The 20,049-nt window shown below is 38.3% G+C and overlaps 1 protein-coding gene across 1 annotated transcript; it reads right to left on the bottom strand.

Moving 5' to 3' along the window:
* Positions 1 to 18,480: 18,480 nt before the first annotated feature.
* gpr184 (G protein-coupled receptor 184) lies at positions 18,481 to 20,049 on the bottom strand (the record flags this gene model as incomplete). Its single annotated transcript, XM_066705706.1, is given in 1 exon segment — positions 18,481 to 20,049. A coding segment is annotated over 1 exon segment (205 nt), but the record flags the coding sequence as incomplete, so codon positions are not given.

The raw sequence follows: 20,049 nt of genomic DNA, 5'->3' as shown, positions 1-20,049 counted from the left end.
CAGTGATGTTCAGACTGTGCAATGCGCTAGTTAGAGCTCATCTGGATACTGTGTACAGTTCTGGGCTCCACACTTCAAGAAAGATATCGCTGCTCTAGAGGCAGTTCAGAGGAGAGCAACCAGACTTATTCCAGGTCTGAAGGGAATGTCCTACTGAGAGACTGAGGGACCTGAACCTTTTCACCCTGGAACAGAGAAGACTACATGGGGACTTGATTCAAGTCTTCAAAATCATTAAGAGCATCGACCACATCAAACCAGAGGAGCTTTTCCAGACACACGCAGGGACACACGCACCCGGGGACACAAATGGAAATTTGGCATCAAGGCATTCAAAACGGAAAACAGGAGACACAGAGAGTTGTCCCAATCTGGAACAAACTTCCCAGCGATGTGGTTGAAGCTGAAAATTTGGGAACATTTACAAATAGACTGGATAGGATCCTTGGATCATTCAGTTATTAATGGACACCAAACGAGCAAGATGGTTTGAATGGCCTCCTCTCGTTTGTAATCTTTCTTATGTTTTTATGTTCTAATAGTTGCCTCCCCTCCAGGTAATATAATTATGTTACAGCAGCAAGGAGATCAGAAAATACGTAAGATCACTAAGTAACCAGCTTCCTGGGATCTCAACATCCAACCTGGACTGTATTTGTTAAGAAGATCTAGGGAGGGAAGATAGTAGGGAGGTGCCATTGCCTTTAGTGCTATAAATGCTAATAAGAGAACTTTGAAATATATCCTGTAGCACACTGGGAGCCAGTGAAGAGAAGCAAATATTGAAATGATATGTTCATATTTGTTTTAGTTAAGATCCTTGCAGCAGCATTTTGAACTAACTAACTAACTAGAAATAGCTGTATTTGTGCTACCTGACAGAATGGCATGACAGAGTAATCCAATCTAGATGTAACATGTGTGTATCAATTTCACAGTGTCATGTAATGAGAGGAATTGTCTTAATTAGCAATGTTTCTAAGTTGGAGGAAGGAAGATCTCGACACAAATTGTGATTCAAAGGATAGTTTTTTTGTTAGAAAGACTGCACGCATTGACTATACTATCTGTGTATGTTTAAAATTCTATCTATCTTCTAATGCCATCGACTTCGCTATTGAAATGATCCATAAAGTAATTGCAGGTGAAATTGGGATGGATGACCTCTGAAGGATCTACATGGTGATTAGTGAGTGTTACTATTGTGTTATAAAGAAAGCGCGGGTTATTGTTATGTGACTCCATAAAATTAGAATAGTAGGCAGATGTAGCAGAGGATAGGGCCTGCTTGTATCCTAGTACACTGTTATTCCATGCCATACGGAAGACCTCGAGTTTTGTAGTTCTCCATTTACATTAATTACTATGACATTCTGTTTTAACTGAGCGAGTGAACTCATGAAACAATGTTGAGTATTTATTTGTTTTAATTACTTTGGTCCTTAATTAAGCTTCTGTATCTAAAGCATATTTAAGTGCTTAGCGGATTTTTGAAGTTATTTAATCATTCATCTACACATCCTGTTTTTATAAAGCTAGTAGTAAGCAACAGTATACATTTAAATGGAAGCACTGACAAAGGGGGAGGGGTTTCTACGCACTTCCGTCGGAACCCGATCAAAACGTAGTTCTATCAAAGCTGCCATTGGCCTCTGTGTCAATCACTCAAACAATCACTTCATACTTCCTGTTTGTATAAAAAGTGACGTGCACATAGGATCTTCCTCTTTTAACTCTTTGCTTCGAGAAAGTGAGCTCTGTCTGTATTGTTGCAATTGAAACAAACTGAGTATTCGGTTGGCTGGCTGCACTTATGGTTGTTCACCGCCGTCCTGCACTACATCCTTTGTGTGGTTAATATTGTTACTTAGTATTAACCCTACCATTCTGTGCCATCTGCGCACCAGAGGTCCGGCTGCGCCTTGGTTTCAGTTTCGGTTCACATGCGCCGCGGCAGCGTTCCAGTTGCTGTGTGCCTCCCAGTACCCACACTGACCACTGCATGCTTGCTGGCAATGCACCTCCTCTCACCCCCGCCGCTGTGCTGTTGGCTTCATGGAGGGGGAACAAGCCTCAACTTTTACTGACACTGAACTTTGACATGTTGCTGCAAACAAAGCTTCAGTCACATCAACTCAATCAAATTATCCCCCTTGAGAACTGTCTGGTTGATGTCAGTACGTATTGCAACTGCAATGACGAGCACAAAGGACTTAGATGTAACTGTGGTGGCGAGGTAATTAGAAAACACTAAACTGAGTTAAAACATTATTATTATTATTATTATTATTATTATTATTATTATTATTATTATTATTATTATAGGGCAGCATTTTCACGAAGTGGTTAGCGCTGCTGCCTCATGGGTCCTGGGTTCAATTCAAAGCTTGGTGGTCTCTCTGTGTATAGTTTATATGTTCTCCCCATCTTCACATGGGTTTTCACTTGCTATAAAGTTAGCTACACACTTTGTATACAGGCTAATTTACCCCCATCCATATCCGTCACTGAATCTGGTAATTTTGTCAAGTTTCCATTGCGCAACTACCACTGGCACTAAGCAGGTGTAACATAGGCTATAGTAAAAGGTGCCAACATGAAATAAAAGGTTCATATTCTGCAATGCATATATAGCTTCTGTGCATATTTTGGTTGCCATATTATAAAAAAGAGGGGTTTCTGTCCAGAAGAATGAAAAAGATTGATCAGAAAAAAATTCTGGTATCAAAGGAAGATAATGCACTGCTTTACCATGTTGTGGGGTTCTGGATCAACCTATGAAGTTATGTAGCTGCAGCTAGTTCTTTGACTTTCTTCAGGAAACAGACTGGTTTTCTGGAATTACAAACAACCTAAAAGAGCACGATGTTCTGAATGGCTTCTTCTCATTGGCAACCAGTGTGGTGCCATGCGGGGTGGGGCACAAAATGGCCCCCAGGAATGGCACTGCATCTCACAGAACCCTGAGGAGTGAATCAGTCCTGCAGAGCACCTGATCCACAGGACTCCCCTGATTGGCCTGGCTCCTGCACAAAGTCAGGAAGCAAGAAGACCCTTCTCGTTGGGGGTCTAAGAGCTGATTAGACTTAGACTTGTTTAAGGACTGTGATTTGGACTGCATCCCTGCTAATAAATCATAGACTAAATCAATACCACATTAACCGGAGAGCTCAATTTTTCCTTGTTTGAAAGGGGACATAACAGGAACGAACTCTAAATGCAATGAAGGCACATTAATAACAGCTGAACTACAGGGCTTTAGACCAAAGTGCACTCTCAGCAGACCCAATGTATGAGTGTATGAACTCTAATACAAGTACAAGGATTTGGGAAATGGTTCTTGCACAACACAGGTGAAACACATTTCACATTGGTAGGAACAAGAAACATAAAGGAGAGAGCTGGAGGACTTTACAGGAGTCCAGGGGAGATAAGGTGTAGATGTCTGAATGTTTGTTTGGGAGATCCATGCAGCACACATTTAATGACTTAATGTTTCAGATTTCAGCCACTATGTATATGTAGTGTGTGTGTGTCATGAATGTGACAAGGCTCAATTATATCACTGATTAGTTGATTGTTTGCTTTGCACATTTATTCCCTTTTCTTTTATTATTCTCACTGGTTTTGCCATTTTCTTTATTATTACTAATTATTTCATTATGGTCATTATTGATACTACTGCGTTTGTACAAACAAAATTTGTACAAACATTTTCAGAACTTGTATATATGTAACATTCAAAAATAAAATCAAGTGTAGCTGACTAATGCCACTCCAAGTTTAATGAGCTTGAAGAACTCAATTTAAAACTAGGTTCGTTATCCCAGGTAGTGGGTGTACTGTACAACACATCCAGTGTAATTAAATATTCAAAGACAATCTAACAATCCATGAATCCAAACAGTCCAAAAACAAAACAAGAAACAATAAACAAAGTGGAGTTATTTGTTTCTTCTCTGCTGCGGATTGAAATAGTCCAAAAAATAAATAAAAAGAGACTTGTATCAAAAGAGTAGATAGGCAGCCCCATGGGAAGCAACAAACCAGTGGAAAGAAAAAAAACAAAAAAACAACACATCAATATTAAAACTAAATTTACAAAACAATTGAACTTCCCTTAGTTGCAGTTGTTCTTCTTGTGATAGCAATTTCCATCTCTTCATACAGTCTGTTCTTTAGTTCTGCCTTAAACGTCCAGAATCCAACTTATGTATGCTTTAAAACAAGTTTAAATGAAAGGGAAGACCCCAGGAAAACACAAAATCTCTTATAATCCTTTACACTCTCCTGACGTGATCCGGCTCTGAGACTCCAGAGGCGCTGCAGGACCCCTGTGAAGGAAAACGAGTGGATTAAGACAAAAAGGGAAAGCGGAAGAGGAAAGAGGAAAGCGTAATAAAGAGATGGTGTTACCTGTGATGACTGACTCCATCGCCCAGCCCCAGCTTCTACATCAAGAGGAAGAGACTGCAGACTGGCATATCATGGAGATGAGCTAGACTTTATTAGAGACTGTGCAATCGTTTTTGTTGGAGACTTTGGGTTTGGGGGAAGAATTCATTTTAGAAATATTGAATTCGTTTTTTGGATTTAACAATTGGGAACTGTAGTTTTTTATATATATATTTTAGAATATTTGTTCTTGGCCCCAAATATTAAAGGCTGTTTTAATTTGGATAAGCAATTAATTTGCACACCATTTCCTCTGGAAATAGTCCTTGTTTAAATAAATATGAATTGCTTTATCCTCTTGTGTCTGTGTGTTGGGTGTGCAAAGCATCAAACCAGCCTGGGGAGAAAACCATTTGTTTAGGGTGGATGATGTACCCCCTCCTGAATATAATTATTGGGGGTGGCGTAGTCGGCCATTTTCGTTACTGGTGTCATGACCACCCATGGACTATCCAGGACATGTGTGTGTGCAGATTGCTTACAGGTGGACAATGTGCCAAAATACTGGGTGTTATAATAAAGCGGTCACTTGTTTAGAGTGAATAGGTTGTTCAAAGATAGATGCCACTTTAGTATGTGGCAAGTTTAAGAAAAATGCATGAGTGACATGTTTCATCTTTGTGACTTACACTTTTCACTTAATTATCCTTTTTCATTCATTATTTAGTTTTGAACACTTTACTTACATTTTTATTACTTATTTACTTCCTTACTATCACTTACTTTCATATTTATTTAAATGAACTTGTATTTCACTGATTATTCACTTATTGTTTGATTGGGAGCACAAAGGAGTGACCTCTGCATTCTACACATTCTCACAAGGTGAATTAACTACCGCACTGAAAATACCTCAGATAAATTAATGGAAGCATACAAAGTAGCCATTTGAAAGGGAAATAGAGAGAAAGAGAGTGAGAGGGCAGTGTGTTTGGGAAGCTGTACAGACAAAGGGAAGAGAGGATCTGATGCTGTTGTCCAGGAGGGAGAAGTGACAGATTTATGCAGCCTTTGATCTGGTTTTAAGTGCGACTACAGAGCCGTGAGCATTGAGGGTAGTGTCAATAGACATTTAATAGGCATTTAATTAATAATCTATAGGGGAAGTGACCCAATTAAGTCCACGTACCATATAAGCCCACTTGCTCTTTTATTTTGAAATACAAAAAAGACAGGAAATATTAGAAGGATGATCTGTTTCATAGCAAATGCACAAAGTTGTTACTGTCATGTTACTTTTTATTTGGAGCCAATAACATTTTAGTTCTTGAGTTATGTATGATTTTGTGCTGCCACTGTGCAAAAGCATTTTTAGAAGCAATTCCCAAGAAGCAATTTGTCTGGAATTTAGTGACCAAACTTGGTGAATATTGATAAGAATTATAAAATTAAGAAATCAAATGAAACCTTATATGATGAATTTGCTTGGCATATAAAAGCACTGTATTTGAAGATATAGATTTAATGAGTTTCCAGAGCTAGCACAGGACACTGTCAGAATGATGGTCACACAGATAGATGCAGTAGAACAACACAAAAAGAGAAACTGTTGATGACCATATTAAATCAAAACATGTTGGAAGATTCTTCAGATCCTTTAACCTCCAGACCCTGGTTAATTGTGGATTTAAAAGAAAAAGGAAGACAACCTCAAAGTACAATTCACACTTCATCAGAAAGTGGTAAAATACAATCAAAGCATTGCGTATGTGTGCACACCACAGAGGAAAACATTGCTTCAACCTGTCAGCTGAAAGTCAAACAAGTGGTACTGCAGTCCGGTAAGTGACACATAAAAAAATATAGTCAAAAAGGTTTGGATTTTCAAATCGTCCAATAAATGAACTTAGGTCCAGTTTTATTGGTTTTGCATGTTCATGTAGTGTCCTTATGGTGTGTTTATAGATATTTAATTAACACTCTACAAGTGCACACAAACATGGCTTCCATATGGCACATCTATAGATATAGCTAATAAACGTTCAAGAGAATACAATATCATGTTTGTTGAACACATATAGATTATTAATTAAATAACTATTGCATATCTATTGACACCACTCAATCTAAAGTGTTGCCGACTTTTGGGGTGTAAATCTCCTGCACTCCTTGCATTATGAGCTGTTTTTAAGCTTCTGAACTTTAACTAATTTTGATTGGCTTTTAAACCACGAGAGCAGCAGAAGACCTATACCCGGGTCCCCGGGTCCCCAGCACCCCAGACGTGGAGCAGAGCAACAACTGTCTTGGAGCCGCACACTCGGGATACAAATTAAGTACACCTGTCCTGAGTACCAAGCCATGGAAGTGGAAGCTGGTGCTCCATCTTCTGTACTGTTCTTTTAATTATTACCAGGCACTCATCTATTTTATTTGGCTGGTCGTTTTATTTTTTATTTTCTCCCCTTCTTCCCCTTTCCTTTATCTGGAGGCATTGCTGGGAGAAGGTAGGAAGATTTGACCAGACCAGTCTACAGCTGGTGGGGCTGGTGTGGAAGACAGCCCTGGAGCCCTGGTGGATGAGTCCAGTATTTTATCTTTTTGACTTTATTCTTTTAACCTTTTGAGCATGGATTTTTACTTGCTGTATAAAAATATTTTTGAACCCATCTTTGTGCCTGTTGTGCCGTAACTGGCGTGTGGACCCCAGGATAAAATAACCTATAGAAGGCAGAGGAACTGTAGATCAACAAGAATTACTTTACTTTGTTTATGGCTGCTTGGGGGATGTAACAACCCCAGGAGTTCTGACATTCCACAGCCAAGATACAGGTGATGTAGTCGAGCAATTATATTAATAATAACGTAATAATTATTTTGGCCTCTCACACGTTTAATTTGTTTTCAATGTATTATCAATGTACATGAGTGACTACAATTACTCTTGACAATGCAAGTACAAATACATACAAGTATCAGTCTATGCTTCATACTTTAAGAACATTTCACCTCCAGACATTCCACCATCATTACATTGCTATTATATGCACTTTTTAAATCCGTTTTGAATTAGGGGTTTTCAATCTTGCAGTTGTACTAGTACTTGTGGGGTTAACATTAGATGTAACAGGGTTAGGCATAGGCATACATCTGATTGGTAATGTGACCATGGGCACACAACACATTTACAGTTAAGGATGCTGTAAATACAACTGGACTAAAACCAGCTATTTGTTACCCATAAAGCTATAGTGTCATTACCTGAAGAAAATAAATTACACTGTCACACAGACTGCAAGCCATCAATGCTCTGCAGACAGTCAATTGCAAATAAATAACAGAGTGCACTTCATTGTCTACCACCCACAGGGAGGAGTAGGACTCTTTCTATAAGGATTGAATGAAGAGCTCAATTAGTGAAAATCATTTTCTGGCTAATTTGTACTTTCTCCAGGACTAGATCACTCAAATATTATATTGGTAACTGCATTAAGTTGATCACTCCTTTGTCCTGCTAATGTCTGTTTAAATCAAGGGGATTTAGTGATTTTTGTACCCGTCCTTGAGAAACGTGAAATCAAAACAAAGAGGGTATGTTAATGTAATTCTTCCTATCTTTTTTGACACTGCCTGAAGTCACAAGTGTTGTGTCTGAAATGTCTCTTATTAATGTATAGTAATTATTTAAATGAATTATTTGTCACAATACAATTACTCCCATTCTCTGTTGAATTGTTCCAGGTCTTTGAGAAATAATCTGCATTTTACTGTAGTCTTATTGCCACTCATTCACATAAAGATAGTATATTCTTATTCAAAATCAATCAAAAGATCAAAAGGTGATTTGACTGAATGATGATTTCTTCCCCGGACCGCACACACAACACAGATTACCAGGACAACGCCAGCATACTAAGCAAGGCAAACTGTGATAGAATCGTAACCAAGGGAGAAGTAATTATATGCTTTCACACTTAATTATTGGTGTCACTTGCATTTGCTTTTAAGCTCATAAAAATATCAGGAAGTTTTCAGATGAGAGGAAGCTTTTCAATTCAGTGATCTAAAACTATATTTAAACGGGACAGTTCTTTGTGTGCGTATCACAAAATCTATTATCAGCAACAGACAACAAAATGTGATAGAGGGGGAAAGAAAAAAGGACAGCAGTGCAGTGTGTAGGCCAGACTGTACAGCAGTAGTGAATGTGCAGTGTCAGGTTCAGCTTGCTGGACAGTGCACACTGCCCATTCAGCCTGTGCCTCTTCCAGCTGTGGAACAGCCTGTTCTGCCCACATGGTGTCCCCACACTGCCTTCCCCCAATGGTGTGGAACCAGGTCACTTCCAGTCGAAGAGTGTGGAGGCTCACACTGGGCCTGAAAATCAGGGGCCTTTAGGTCAGACACGGCCCCCGTACAAAGCTGCAGACACACAGCCCCATACAGGAGACTGGCAGGTGATCACTGAAGCTGAACTCAGCGTGTTTCACATTGTCTTTAAGAAGTATTATCTTGTTAACTTGTCACTATACTATAAGCATTACTTTTTTCTTATTATTAATATTTATTGATTAATTAGCAGACACCCTTATCCAGGGAAACTTAGTTTACATGAGAAACATTTCAAAGCATTACAGTGCAGTAATACCATCAGTAATAAAAATACCTTAAGCATAGGTCCTAGTACAATGAGCTAAGGAGTGGCATCTGACAAGAAAAAAATTATAACAATAAATGAGGATATGTACAGTATGTGGAATCGGACTACAGTCCTAAACATCACGGATATTACAGCACAGAAAGAAACGAGAAAGGTAGGCTTGGGGTTAAAACTAATATTTCTGTTTAATCCTTTCATTTCAGGATAGTGAATCGAGGTCAGACTCATCAGCAGAGAAGCACACTTGAGAGGACTGAGCCACCACAGCTGTTACAGTGCAATCTTCATTAGGGAGATGAAAATATCCACAGGGTAATTTGGTGTTCGTTGTTATGCATTACTATTTGTCTAGCACTTTCAAAACCCTGTGCTGCAGCTCAAAGTCTTAATCAATCTTCCCAGTCCCACTGTATTTCAGTACGGGAGGGAAGGGGATAACAGCAATAAAATACTAATCAAATCACTTGTTCTAGTTTTCATAACTCATTGGGAACATCATTAAAAGGGTTTACCATCCCAGCTCCACCCCCCATGCCATTAATACAGTGCATGTCAAAGTGGAGGGAGCAAAACTGCACTGAATAGTAGCAACAAATGGAAATAAAACAATCTCTGCTTAGTATAGAACACAGTGAAAAAAGATGGAATAGATTATTATGTGTACCAAGGTCTTCTTTGTAGAAATGACTGCACCTGCTGACCTGGAATTATTCTGTCACACTTCTGCCCTAACTGGTTACTGTGCTGTTGGGACTGATGTGTTCTGACTCTGAAATACAATATTATTTTTGGGAAACCAGGTGGTCTGTGATTGGTGCTCTGATGTTGTATGGGAGGTTCTCTATATTATGTGCCTTATTTTGAGTAAGGAGTTACAGATGCACTGAACCAGGATGTAGCAATAAATTAATTAGTAGCAGGGCTGCTTTTACAAATACTGGGCCCTTGGGCACGAATGTGTTATGGGCCCCTCTCCCTCACATTTATATACATGTGTGTGTGTATATATATATATATATATATACACTCACCTAAAGGATTATTAGGAACACCTGTTCAATTTCTCATTAATGCAATTATCTAACCAACCAATCACATGGCAATTGCTTCAATGCATTTAGGGGTGTGGTCCTGGTCAAGACAATCTCCTGAACTCCAAACTGAATGTCTGAATGGGAAAGAAAGGTGATTTAAGCAATTTTGAGCGTGGCATAGTTGTTGGTGCCAGACGGGCCGGTCTGAGTATTTCACAATCTGCTCAGTTACTGGGATTTTCACGCACAACCATTTCTAGGGTTTACAAAGAATGGTGTGAAAAGGGAAAAACATCCAGTATGCGGCAGTCCTGTGGGCGAAAATGCCTTGTTGATGCTAGAGGTCAGAGGATAATGGGCCGACTGATTCAAGCTGATAGAAGAGCAACTTTGACTGAAATAACCACTCGTTACAACCGAGGTATGCAGCAAAGCATTTGTGAAGCCACAACACGTACAACCTTGAGGCGGATGGGCTACAACAGCAGAAGACCCCACCGGGTACCACTCATCTCCACTACAAATAAGAAAAAGAGGCTACAATTTGCACAAGCTCACCAAAATTGGACAGTTGAAGACTGGAAAAATGTTGCCTGGTCTGATGAGTCTCGATTTCTGTTGAGACATTCAGATGGTAGAGTCAGAATTTGGCGTAAACAGAATGAGAACATGGATCCATCATGCCTTGTTACCACTGTGCAGGCTGGTGGTGGTGGTGTAATGGTGTGGGGGATGTTTTCTTGGCACACTTTAGGTCCCTTAGTGCCAATTGGGCATCGTTTAAATGCCACGGCCTACCTGAGCATTGTTTCTGACCATGTCCATCCCTTTATGACCACCATGTACCCATCCTCTAATGGCTACTTCCAGCAGGATAATGCACCATGTCACAAAGGTCGAATCATTTCAAATTGGTTTCTTGAACATGACAATGAGTTCACTGTACTAAACTGGCCCCCACAGTCACCAGATCTCAACCCAATAGAGCATCTTTGGGATGTGGTGGAACGGGAGCTTCGTGCCCTGGATGTGCATCCCACAAATCTCCATCAACTGCAAGATGCTATCCTATCAATATGGGCCAACATTTCTAAAGAATGCTTTCAGCACCTTGTTGAATCAATGCCACGTAGAATTAAGGCAGTTCTGAAGGCGAAAGGGGGTCAAACACAGTATTAGTATGGTGTTCCTAATAATCCTTTAGGTGAGTGTATATGGTTGCAGAATGAAGTGAGACAGATATTGACCAGTGTTGAGAACTTTCCTTTTTGAATGACTGGAAGTGAGCACTTATTAGCTGTCACAGCAAATGGAGGGGATGTTAAATACAATTGTTGTATTTTCGAGTGTTGCTCGCTGTTTCTCTTTGTTGCTTAAGGTATTGAGCAGTTTCTCACAATTTCTCCTTTTATGTAAAAGTATTTTATTTAATTTCAGCTACTTTTATTGATTTATCTACTCCAGGGTTTTAAGAAATGTATTCTCTATACATGCAAAAGGTTTCCATTTTAGATTGGTATGTTAGATTATCATTATTAATATTGACCCCTTTGTTGATTATTAAATAACTAGATTGTGTGAGCTGCTCCAGCAAAGGGTTGAATATAAAATGTTTTAATTAATTCATTGTACATAACTTTTAGTATTGACTAGCGGTACCTAGTGGTTGAGGTTGGAATAACTGTCTTTGGGGAATTTCACATAGTACAAGGGTATTGTATGGTCTTTTATTATTTGTGCATGGTGTGAGATTTATTACTCTGATTAATAGTTCTTTACTGGTTAGTTAATTAATTTAGAACAATATGCTTGTGGTGTTGTGGTTCTATTCACTTGTTTTCCACATGTGCTGGTAGACATCTGTGCTTTAATTTTTCACAGTGATAGTTATTCCAGCTTAGCTTGGGCATTGAGAAGTTATACATCTTGTTAATTGAATGTTAACCTTTTACTGAGGTTTCCAGGCCCTGACACAGAGAAGAATCCCCACAGCATGCAAGTTTTTTCTATCCCATAACAGCCTCTTTTATGGCAGGCTATTGTTGCAAAATGCACAGTGTCTCCCAGATCAGCCATGGAAGACTGTAACTGTAAGACTCCTTTAGACCTGTAACTCCCAGAGACAGGTGTATTTAAACTGAAATCATGTGACACACCTTAATTGCACAGAGGTGGGCTCCATTCAACTAATTACGTGACTTCTAAAGACAACTTGTTTCACCACAGCTCAGTCAGTCATAGCAAAGGGGATGATTACTTATGCATTCAATTATTTTCTGTTTGTAATTGTTCTAAATAAATTTGCATATTATATTTTTTCACTTTGACATTATGGAAATTTTCTGTGTTGATCAGTGGCAAAAACTCCTGATTAAATCCTTTCTGATTTCATGTTGTAACACAATGATATGTGGAAAAGTCCAAGGGGGGTGAATTCTTTTGTGAGCCAATGTTCAGTGGTACAGCTTATAAGCATGTATGGATACTTTCAGGCATTCTTTCTACATTCTCTGCAGCATCCTCAGTAATAAACATACTTAAATTGCTCAGCTCTCTGCTACATGCCCTATGCAAATAATTAAGTACTACACCTGCTCAGTACAAATGTTTGTATTGAAATTACTGGTATAAAAACAAACAAAAAAATTATATATATATATATATATATATATATATATATATATATATAATGAAAGGTGTTAGCAATGTTAGAGATACACACAAACAAAGATTGTGTACTCTTACATTTACATTGTATATTTTGGTGTAACTGTAACTGGGAAGCAACCGCAGGACCCAGGTACAGAGCGAGACTAATCCGGGAAATGGGAGAGAGGTCGAGGTACGGCAAACAATTGTATCAAAGGGAATCCAAAAGGCAAGGTCAAAGAGACAGGTGCTGGGTCTGGGATCAGGCAAATGGTACAAGGCAGGCAATCCAGAGATTAGTGGTTGGGGAGGAATAGATAAGGTTGATATCACTAAGGCAAATACAAGAGATTGTATTTCGGAATTATGGAATTGCTACGGAAACAAGACTTCACACAGAAGGTAAGAGCAAAGGGTTTAAATAGAAAGGACAAGGAGCAAGGGAATGAGGGTCAGGTGAGGTAATTAGCACACATAGACAGGAGTGATGATTCAATAATCAGGTAGACAGAAAGCAGGAGAGAATAAGGCAGAAAGAGGGACAAGGGTGACATCTATCTGTGATTTGGGGGAATTGTCAGACAGGGAATGTGAGTGTTAAAAATAAGTTATTCTACCCATTACCTAATTTTCTGAAGATATGTGTCTGTAGCAAATGTTTGATACATGTTGCAGTATTTTTTGCAAATGTTAATTAGCAAAACAAAAAACAAGAAAAACAAGATTGTGAATTTTGTTCAGGAGAAAATAAATCTAGACCTTTCACCTACGGCTGAGTGTGGAAATGTTACTTAAAATAAATGCATCTATTCTTTTATAGTATTAAAAAAATATGCTGGTATCCAAGAATGCAGTCATTTTGACTTGACTCTATTTTGGGATAGTTAGCAGGTGGGGACAGAAATACATTTCATTGTGCATATTAATGATAATGTTTTATAAAACAAATTTCAATTGTATTCATTTTGTGCTTCAAACACAGGTTTAAATTAACATCTCTTGAAACCCACACAAAAAGCTTGCTTGTTTTTTATTTACAAATGTGTAAGAAATTGAACTCTGTACCTACATTTTGTCTAAACTAAGAAACTGATATTTGATAAATAACTTCTGAATGTATATACCTTACAGTTTCACCACTGAATCAGTGGACAATATACCCAGGACAATATAATAGTCAAATATAGAGATGGAAATGTACACAGAGTTTATCAATGGACTTGTTTAATGCTAATTTACAGTTATCCACAAGAGGGCATATCAGAATTAAACTGAGCGTAATACCGCATTTAAGATTTGCATTGCAATGGGAACACATGAAGCTATCCAAATTCTTAACAATTCATCTGAATAATATTCAACACACTTAGTTTTGATAATATGGTAAATGTTTTTTTTATTTCCTGGCGCACTTTGACAGTTTTGTTTTCTTCTTCTTCTTTGTCCTCTCACTTCAACCAGAAAACTGAATTATAAAAGACAATCATTGAATATTGAAAATCATTATAAACTGATCATTACATTTATATTCCAGTCCTGTCAGAAAAGCAAGGCAGAACTGTATAGAGCAGTCAATCATTTTTTGTCAGGGTCCATATTTCTTGGTCAAGGTATAGTCAAGGTTCAGACTCCAGAGGGGGGGATGGGAAATCATATATATATATTTAGTACATTTATTTGACAAAGTACAAAAATAAAACGTTTAAATAAGTATTACAATGCTTTTAGACCACTTTTTAATTGTTTTAATTTGTTAAGGATTATTGTATTGTACTGTAATATTGTATTGTCAGGGCGGCGGGTCTGGGGGTCCTCCACCAGAAGATTTTGAAAATTGAAGAACTGAAATGTGCGATTCTGAGTGATTTTGAAGTTGAAAAACATATCTTGGATTCACAATCACATATCACCAGCGAAAAATCCCATATCAACTGACATTATGCATGCAAACTAGACGCGGTTTCTGGTGCTTGTCAATCACAGAGATCTATTTTGGTGGAGCTCTGTAATTGAAATGGGTGAGGATGCACAACTCTTAATTTGTGCGCCTGTTGGAAATATCTGTCTTGATTGGTTATGCTGTTTCCGCCACTGATGTAGGAGTTTCCTGGATAAGGGCGTCTACCAAGAAGAAGAAGAAGAAGAAGAAGAAGAAGAAGAAGAAGAAGAACATAAGAAAGTTTACAAACAAGAGGGGGCCATTCGACCCATCGTGCTCGTTTGGTGTTCATTAATATCTAAGTGATCCAAGGATCCTATCCAGTCTATTTTTAAATGTTCCCAAACTTTCAGCTTCAACCACATCGCTGGGTAGTTTGTTCCAGATTGTGACAACTCTCTGTGTACAGAAGTGTCTCCTGTTTTCCATTTTGAATGTCTTGAAGCCCAATTTCCATTTGTGTCCCCAGGTGCGTGTGTCCCTGCTGATCTGGAAAAGCTCCTCTGGTTTGATGTGGTCGATGCCTTTCATGATTTTGAAGACTTGGATCAAGTCCCCACGTAGTCTCCTCTGTTCCAGGGTGAAAAGGTTCAGGTCCTCAGTCTCTCAGTAGGACTTTCCCTTCTGACCTGGAATAAGTCTGGCTGCTCTCCTCTGAACTGCCTCTAAAGCAGCAATATCCTTCTTGAAGTGTGGTGCCCAGAACTGTACACAGTATTCCAGATGAGAAATAGGTGAATACAAGCTATGGTACCATCCCACCCGCCCTCCCAGGTTGTGTGTATTCTGTTTTATATTTTGGAGGTGAAGTTGATATGTGTGCACACGACTAGTGTGCATTTTATTTAGAGAAATCAGGAAAACAAAATAACTGTACGAAGTGATGCTCTTGTGCCAGTCCAGAATGTGTATAGAGATGCCTGAACAGGTAATCTGCAAGAAATCAACTACTAACGGGAACACAAGTTATATATAGGACATCCCACATTAATATGTAACATCCTATTGGCTAATAACCAGGAAGGGCTGCTACTAGGTTCCACACAATAAGAAGCACTGAGCGCAACAAACCTCTGTAACAATACATAAAAAAAAAAAAAAAACAATCATGATAATTTTGTTCTCACGGTCCATTCAAATTTTTTTGGGAACATTTAAAATAGACTGGATAGAAGCCTTGGATCACTTAGCTATTAATGGCCTCCTCTCGTTTGTAAACTTTCTTATGTTCTTAAAAGGGTCTGGCAGTCTGGATTTGGACTGCAGTCTGCCTATTGACTACCCCTTGTATAGAGTATATTTACTACATGGTTTAAAACATTGCAACATGCACTTTTCATCACACACTTCTCATCACTGGGTACATTTAATCACCATCAACAGTTCATCACCAGTTTGCATATTCATCAGCAATTTGCATATTCAATTACAAACGGACTGTCTCTTTTGATTTAGATTGAATATTATTTAATGTCCTATGATTCCAAAGCAGACTTTTATCAAATCCTACAGTTACCCATGGTAGTCTGTTTTTCAACTCTTTAATTTTATTCACCCCTTAATTCTAATGTTTTTCAGTGCTTTATTTTCCCCCATTTTTATCGATTAATGCTGTCTGCTTGTTTACACTAAGTGCGGTCATGTAGGACAGACTGTCCTCATTCTGCACAGAATATGACCATTTATTAAATGAAAGTTCAGACTTTCTGCAATAACTGTGAAGGAAAACTGATTACATCATCAAATATTCCAGTAATACGTGTTGTGAAAAATGCTTACATATGACTAACCACCATGTAAACGACTTGGCCAAAAACGGAGAGTTATTCAAACATGGCAACATTGGAATATAGCATTTTTTTCCAATGTCGTGCAAACCCACCTGCGCCACTCCACAGTGTGCTGTTATTCCCATTGTTTGCAGTTTTTGGATGAATGCGCCGCGCAAATATCATGCAAAACCTGGTATATTCAGTCTAATTAAGGCTTTCACACAATTCCAATTCGATTGCACTATGCGCATGTGTCAGCCCAGAATATATTTGCATCTCATGTTTCCAACAGGAACAGGACTCTGCAGGTGGATGAATGAAGGCAGTGCTGGACAGAGACGAGTGCCATGTTTCATGTCCTGTTATTTGTACATATACAGATGGGTGACAAATTAAAGGAAAAATCTAAATAAATGAGTGGAGGAACATAATGAATGCAGATGCCTCCAAACAGGTGTACTGCATGATACATTATTTTTTTATTATTATTTATTTATTAGCAGACGTCCTTGTCCAGGGTGACTCAATTTATAACTTTTTTGAGATGTGTTTTTCTGCATTTTTTTGTTGTTATTCTGTCTCTCATTGTTAAAATACACCTACCATTAAAATTATAGACTGATCATTTCTTTGTCAGTGGGCAAACGTACAAAATCAGCAGGTGATCAAATACTTTTTTCCCTCACTGTAAGAGCAATACAAAGTGCAATAATACAGTGCAGTTCAAGACATAATACATTTTACACATTCCAAGTTTCACAAGTGTATATGAGTAAACAATATATAAGATCTTACATCCAAGATTGTAAAAGCTGATGAGTGCAGACAAGATGTTAAGTCACAGTCAAGGGCCAAGAGAAAGGGAGCAAAGAGGAAATCAAAATAAACAATACAAATACTAGTAAAGCAAAACAAGAAGTATTACAAAATGTTGTATAAGTGCTATGTTACAGGAAAGTGATTAACTAAATTACAAGTATTGTCTGAAAAGATGTGTCTTGGGTAATCGCTGGAAGGAGGTCAGGGACTCTGCTGTTTTGACTTCAATGGGAAGGTTGTTCTGAGGTGGGGGTTAAGGAGGTTGGGCTGTTAAGAAGGTCCCAATGGGCCAACCTTGGGAGAAAGGTCCTGACAGTATATAGAAGGGGAGAATTAATTTATTATGCTGCATTGTCAGGGATGACAATTGGTCCAGGGGGGAAAAGTGTCACAGATGGTAAAACTCAGTTTAATTACACTAATTATCCTTATAATTATTTACACTTGTTTGGGCACTATATATATTTATTTGCCTTGTCTTTTTTGTGTGATATTGATGTTTGATTTCACTTTCTTTCTTTCTTTATCTTGTGTCATTTGTTTTTGCATTAATTACCTTATTATTGTATTATTAATTTGCACAAGGGTTGCAGATGCCTGAGACATGCCATACCATGGATTGGTCGCCTTGCAGGACACCTTAATTACCTTAATCTGCTCCCACTTCTATGAAGGTATTGAAACTGGGGGAAGAGAGGGGAGACTTCACTACTTCACGACACAGGAACTGTTACCAGGGTTTCTTGGAGGGGAGTGAGGGAGTGAGTGAGTGAGCGAGCGAGCGAGCGAGCGAGCGAGCGGTGTGTAATTATAATAAAACCAATTGTAAACTTACCTCCGCTCAGATTGGTATGCTCAGATCCAAAGGTGCGGTGCGAGGAAGGTGTGTCCTTTCGATTGGTTTCCCGAACTATACACACCCAATATTGTGGGACATTTACATCTCAGTATATAGTGTATGTATCTCAGTATGTAGTGTATGCATCTCAGTATTATGTACCACAGGGTGTATGATGTCCCTAATGGTGCCTCATACGAAATTCATCATGTTGGTATTATCCCGTTCCACAACATTGTTTTTCAGTACTGCTAAGACATTATGTAATCTAATTCATGAATAAAAGTATGACTGTGAGGAGGAAGAAAACCATATGTGTTAAAATGTGATTTCACACATTAAGAGATATAAAGTATTCACATCAGACAAACAAAAACATAAAATGTAAAACTTTATTAAAACAAATAATTTGTACAAATAAAGAGAAATGGTTTGACAAATTCCTGTACCATATGTCTTTAGTTATATTCATTATATTTTTTTTGTTTTTTCCAGTGTACTACTGTTTTATGGAGCCCAGGAAGGGACATATATAATATGTGGGAACAATTTAGTATCTCATGCAAACAATGTAGTATCTTGTGTGCAGATCTAGATTTTATAGTTCTTCCTTATATGTCAGCATCGTGTAGAAATACTAAATTCCTGCAAGGAATAAAATAGTGTGCACAAGATACTAAATCATTCCAACAAACAATGTTTTTGACAGGTCAGCAAGGGAATTACATTTTCTTTGTAGATCAACTGCATGAGGAAGGGAAAAGTATTACTCGATTTCTTAGCAAATACCCTTATCCAGAGTGACTGAAATTGGCCATTTGTTCACAGTTTCAACCTTGGGAGATGAGACAAAGGAAGTATCTTCAGACCCACACAGCACAGCACCTATTTTTTGCTATGTCCCTAAAATGTCAGTTTTGACTAGCCTTGCTGATAAGATGGAAAATGAAACTGCAATACAATACAATACAGTACAAGAATACATATTCTGTGACACCCAACATCTAGGTGTACTGCATAACCTAACACTGTCCTTTGTTGCAGATAAACTTGACAGAAATGAACAGTATCAATTAAGCCATTTGTAAGGTAGCATTACAAAGCAATAATCATATATACATAATGCTTCCTATATCTAAAATGTGTATTCCCTGGTGTAACTTATGGTATAATAATAGCTATGGGAGTGTGATAACTGAGTGAACCTGAGCCAGAAGGTGTCAGGATTAATTTTCACCCATCAGTGTGTGTGAACATGTAATCAATATTACTGATCTTGTTATTTGATCAGGGAGATGGTAGAAATCAGGGTGATAACTTTAAAAAAGAGAATTTGAAAGTTTTCAATGCTGAAAACTGGGAGCTCCTTGACAATTCAACTAGTAAAAGCCTCTGCTTGGAGTGCAGACTGGGCCCTACAGCTCCTCTGTGTTATCAGTGAGAACTGCACTAGTCTCCTCTACAATTCTGTGTACTTATAGTATGAAAAGATACAGATAGCATGGCAGTTCACAGGGGGAAATGCATGTGTGTGTTAGGCACATCCATCCTTCATTAACCACAGAAGTTGGATTGTAAAACTTTAAAATAAATAAATACATACATACATACTGTAAATATTGGGAAAAAATACCCAAAGTTAATTTAATTCACACGATTATTGTACTGTAATGCTGCCTTGAAGTAATAATCAATTCAGCAAAGGTTCAATGCTCATTTATTTTATGAAATACATGTCTTATGTCAAAGTGTCTAGCTGGGTGCGGTTCTGTGATATGAAGAAGCCGCAAACAGGAGAGAGAGGTGGTGTGGAGATACTCCTGTGGTCCAGGTGGATCTTCTGCCAGCAAACGAAACGGTGGCCCATGAGCCTCGTGTCCTCCTTGACACCGTTACTGACTAGCACATACAGCACAGGGTCCACCACACTGTTGAGGCTGGAC

This window comes from Amia ocellicauda, chromosome 5 (assembly GCF_036373705.1).
Source record: "Amia ocellicauda isolate fAmiCal2 chromosome 5, fAmiCal2.hap1, whole genome shotgun sequence".
Taxonomy (NCBI): Eukaryota; Metazoa; Chordata; class Actinopteri; order Amiiformes; family Amiidae; genus Amia; species Amia ocellicauda.
This window is presented reverse-complemented; position numbering and strand designations above follow the sequence as displayed.